Source organism: Silene latifolia, chromosome X (genome assembly GCF_048544455.1).
Source record: "Silene latifolia isolate original U9 population chromosome X, ASM4854445v1, whole genome shotgun sequence".
In the NCBI taxonomy this organism is placed as follows: Eukaryota; Viridiplantae; Streptophyta; class Magnoliopsida; order Caryophyllales; family Caryophyllaceae; genus Silene; species Silene latifolia.
Window position 1 is genome coordinate 224,965,713 of NC_133537.1, and position 5,279 is coordinate 224,970,991.

At 46.4% G+C, this 5,279-nt stretch overlaps 1 protein-coding gene across 1 annotated transcript; it reads right to left on the bottom strand.

Annotated features, from left to right (window-relative positions):
• Positions 1–761: 761 nt before the first annotated feature.
• Positions 762–2,720, bottom strand: LOC141619442 (uncharacterized). The gene is made up of 2 exons (XM_074436461.1): positions 1,783–2,720; positions 762–1,569 (listed from the first exon to the last, which is right to left on the bottom strand). Exons 1-2 carry the CDS (start codon positions 2,718–2,720, stop codon positions 762–764), a joined length of 1,746 nt encoding a protein of 581 aa, XP_074292562.1.
• Positions 2,721–5,279: the final 2,559 nt, after the last annotated feature.

Consider the following 5,279-nt stretch of genomic DNA (forward strand, 5'->3'; position numbering starts at 1 on the left):
TCGCCACAACTTAAGAGCAAATACCACGGCCCCCAACTCTAGATCATGGGTAGGGTAATTCTCCTCATAGGTCTTCAACTGTCGAGAAGCGTACGCGATTACCTTCCCGTTCTGCATCAACACACACCCCAACCCTTTCTTGGAAGCATCAGAATAAACTTTGAAGTTATCATTCCCATCTGGCAAAGCAAGGACAGGAGCTGTGGTTAGGCGCTCTTTAAGTGTTAAGAAAGCCTTCTCAAAACTCTCGTCCCAAACAAACCTGTTCTCCTTCCTCATTAGGGATGTCAATGGTTTTGCTATCTTCGAAAAATCTTTGACAAACCTCATGTAGTATCCAGCTAGTCCCAAGAAGCTTCGAATTTCGCCCACATTCTTTGGGCTCTGCCATCTAGTCACGGCCTCGATCTTGCTAGGATCCACTGACACCCCTTCCTTGGAAATCACATGCCCCAGAAAGGCAACTTTCTTCAACCAGAACTCACACTTACTCAACTTGGCATACAACTGATTCTCTGCCAGAGTTCTCAACACTATCCTCAGATGCTCCTCATGCTCTTCCTCATTCTTGGAGTAAACCAAAATATCATCGATGAATACAACCACAAACTTGTCCAGGTAAGGACTGAACACCCGATTCATCAGTCAGGTCCATAAACACAATGCGCATTGGTCAAGCCGAAGGGCATGACCACGAACTCATAGTGTCCATATCTGGTTCTGAATGCGGTCTTAGGGATATCCTCGTTCTTTATCCTCGCTTAATGATTACCCGACCTCGTGTCAATCTTCGAGAACACTCCAAATTTCCCACTCAATTGGTCAAACAAATCATCGATCCTTGGCAATGAATATCGGTTCTTGATAGTCACGTTATTCAACTCTCGGTAATCCACACACAGCCTCAAACTTCCATCCTTTTTCTTGACAAATAGGACAAGTGCTCCCCAAGGTGAAACACTGGGTCGAATATAACCCTTCTCAGCCAACTCATCCAATTGCTTCTTCAATTCTTCCATCTCTTTTGGTCCCATACGGTATGGTGGTTTAGAAATAGGTCCAGCTCCCGGCTTTAGATCAATGGAAAAGTCAACGTCACGCTTAGGTGGTAGCCCATGAATCTCTTCCGGAAATACCCCCTCAAAGTCTCTCACCACAGGTATGTCAGAAATCCTAGGGGTCTCAGACTCTCTATCCCATATCTGACACAAGATCAACTGGTCTCCCTTCCTCAGACTCGATTTTAGGGTATTTACAGAAATAAATTTGACTTTGGGTTTGACCATGTATCCCTTGTAGGTTACTCTGACTCCCTTAGGTCCTCTCAGAGATATCTTATTTTGGTAACAGTCAATGAAAGCTTTGTACTTTCCCAACCAATCCATCCCTAGAATCACCTCGAACCCACCCAATGGAAACTCCATAAGGTCACAGTGAAAGACAACCTCACCAATCTGAATAGGTACACTGGTATAGATTCTATCACAAGGCACAGACTCTCCCGAGGGTACTATAACAGAATCGACCACTCTATCATATGTAGTAAGGTTCAAGGCTCTAACGTGCTCCCTAGATATGAATGAATGTGTGGCACAGAATCGAATAACACAAAGGTGGGTTTAGAGTTGACAAGAAATGTACCAGTCACGACATGGGCATCCTCCTTTGCTGCTTCCTTCCCCATGGCAAAGAGCTTGCCACCCTTTGGACTTAGCTCCCATCGACTCGATGAAGCGGTATTGGGTTGCTTGTTCCCCTCGTTCGGTTCCTCTCGGAAGTTACCACCCCAGTGGCCGGTTTTGCTGGCTACGGTTCTGATAGTTGTTGTAGCTTCCTTGATAACTGTTACTTGCCCCAGATCGGGCACCTCCTCCATAGCCAGTGTTAGGAGTACGGTAGTTGTTGTACCCTGATCCCGCTGTCCAAGACCCACTGAACCCAGATGTAGGTGTTCGGAAACCCCCAGTTTGGTTTCCTCCAGAATTCCGGCACTCAAATCTCTTGTGCCCCACCTTCCCACACCCAAAACAAGTGACCCTGGACGTATTACCTCCAATACTAGCACCTCTGAAACTGCCTCCGCTTTGATTCCTCATCCCCCCAGGAGCACTATTGGTGGAGTATCCACCGAACTTGCCTGAATTCGGCTTCTTGGCCCCAGTATTATCACTGACAGTTTCCGGCTTCCTCTTCTCAGCTTTTCCTTTCTTATCCTCCTTGATCTGCTCGGAGAGCCTCTCATCAGCACCAGCCCTCAGATAGATGTCCTGAACGGTGGTAGGTGGAGCTGCCGTGAGCCTCTTCTTGATATCCACCGTCAGTCCCCTCTCAAACCTCATAGCCAGCATGGTCTCGTTCTTAGCAAATTCATCGATATATGAAGCCAACAGTCGGAACTTCCTATGGTATGTGTCCACCATCATGTCCTCTGTCATCTTAAACGTATCGAACTCCTCCCTCAGCTTACCTTTCCTGAACTCTGGCATGAACTGGTCCGTTAGTATCACTTGAAATTCCAACCAAGACACGTATCCTTCCTCAATATCCCTAGCAACATGTCGAATGTCCGCCTTGTTCCTAGTCCACCATTCCCCAGCTGTAGCCCTGAGGTAGTGGGCAGCCTGGTCTACTTGCAGCTCTTCAGGACAAGCTATCAGCTCTTCAGGACAAGCTATCAGCTCGAATAGGTTGGTGAACTCCCGACACCAATCTCCCAACATGTGAGGTTACCCCTCTCCAGTGAAGATGGTAGGGTTATGCCTCGCCACTATTGTACTCATCTTAGCAGGGTCCATTCTTTTGGCCTTTAGGGCCTCATTCTCAGCCAGTAGCTGGTCTAACTCTTCCTGGGTGATGTTTACAGCCGTGTTCCTTCTTAAAGGCATGACTACAAGAGAATTTTAGGAATTAGCTGCAACACAAAATCACCTTGGCAACTCTAGCCAATTCTATCACTTCTTACCCTACTTGTTTATCTAGCATGGTTTAGGGATCATATAACCGCATATCACTAGACATAGTCTTCTAACACAAACTTTATAGAGATATAAGTATGAATCAACTTTAAAACATGCAAAGTATTATGCCACTACCTCCCACCAACTCTTTTATGCAATAATTAATATATCAATCAGTTAACACTTAGGCAACGATATATGAAGTCATGCTCAACATCATGCAGCTTCTCTACCCTTCCTCTCATTTGCACTCAGGGTTCCCGGGTCAAACTGATAGGGCCAATGGTTCGGTGTGAGGGGGCCCCTAACTCATCCCTTACCTTTAGTGTGCTCCTAACAGTTCTGTCCCGGGGTTCATTTTATTTAGACTCTTCCTATATTCATTGGATTCATTGGTTTAGGGCTGAGGATCGTTCGCTCTGATACCACTTTGTAACACCTCCATTTATTTAAGGGCCTGAACTAGGACTCCTCAGATAAAGAAGGGTGTTACCATCTCGGAAACCCGAGGCAGTAGATAACAAAGGGAAAGATAAACAGTACTTTAAATTAAAAGTTTATAAATGTTTACAATGGAAATGAAACATGTCTCAAACTGGAAATAAAGTCTGATAACTAAACAGAAATAAAAGTGGGCTAGCTCTAAGTCAGGTGATCCATGCTCTCCCCCTGCCAGCTCCCACTATCTCAACAACCTGTCACTCTGCTCCCCAATAAATGGATCATCACAGGCATACACGAATACACAGGGTCAACCGCGAGGTTGAGTAAGTAATACGATATAATAAAGAATGCAATGCTATGATCCTCCATTCAACTCCATCACACACATCCCGGAACGCCCACCATACCGATCCCCTAGACTATTTATGGACCGTAGCCGATCTGCCATTTCCTTGTTGAGGACACCAGGGCAAGTCTGCGAACCCGCTCGGGCCTTAATCGCAATAATCTCATCTCCTCCAACTCCAACTCCGATGCAAATGCAATGTATGAAACGTATGAAACAATAATGCTCAACAAGATAATTAAGATAATCAGATATGTCATATAATCACCGAACATGCCAACTCTTTATAATCGTAAGAACTCAATCGTGTATTCCCTACCTCGATCTTTGCAGATCAAATAGTCGGGTGCTCGGTAATATTCCACAACAAATTCGCCCTCTGAAAGATAAATAAATGATAAACAATTACTTAAACCATTCCCGTTCCCAAAATAGAAAGTTACTAAAAATAGAAACTTCTGAAAATGGAATGTTTCCTTAAATGGAAACTTTCCCGATCTAACAGCTTTTCCATTTTAACAAACCCGACTCAAACCCGTCTCTAAACATTTTAAATAACTCGGGAATTAAATTAGCTAATTAAGAATACGATAAATAAAAGATAAAACGAGTTATACGATCAAGAGAATCGAAACAAACATTGAATAATCCCATCAACCCGACTCTTACAACCCGCGCCTTCACTCTCGTCCACACCCCTCACGCGCCGCCTGAACCACCACGACCACCACCAGGCCTGCTCCCCTCTTCGACCCCACCACCAACAACCGACCCCAACCTGGTCGACTGCCGCCGGCGAGTCGAACCAGGGCCGTCATTTGGCCTGGTTCACCACCGTGCCTCACCAAACGCCCCCCTGTCCTCGACTCACAACCACCGCAGCCATCACCTAACCCCTACTAAACCACCACAGCCCTGGTCGCCGTCAAACCACGCACCCAGACGCCGTGGCACCGCCGTTTCGACCTCCCCCGAGTCCACGGTGGTGCCACCCCAACCTAACCATCTAAACCCGCCTGAAAATCCCTGCTAATACCCGTTTGATTGTCCCTGTCAATAACACCTCTCGCCGCCAAATCCGCCGCCAAAAACCTCTCTAACCGCCACCAATAGGGGCGACACAAACCACCCAGTACCATATCCCCGACACCAACCACCAACATCACCTCCCTGAGTCACGCCACAACAAACAAAACCCGACAGAAAAACGAAAACAAAAGGAAAGGGTTGCACTCATACCTTTTCTGCCACCACGACAGCCACCAGGGTTACCTATGGACGTCGACAACCACCCTAAGGCCTTCCTTGCTGCGCCGTCAACACCCACACTCTCTCTCTCTCTCGATTTGCGTGAAGGTTGGGAAATGTGCCGCTGAAATGAGGTAGGCGGGTGAGGGAGTAGGGTTTTGTAGTGTTAGGGTAGAATTAGGTTAAGATTAGGTTAGATGGTAAATGGGTCATGGGTAAACGTGCCTGGGTAAATGGGTAAAAGTCATGGGTCAGCGTGGTTGGTAAAAGAATTAGTTAACGTG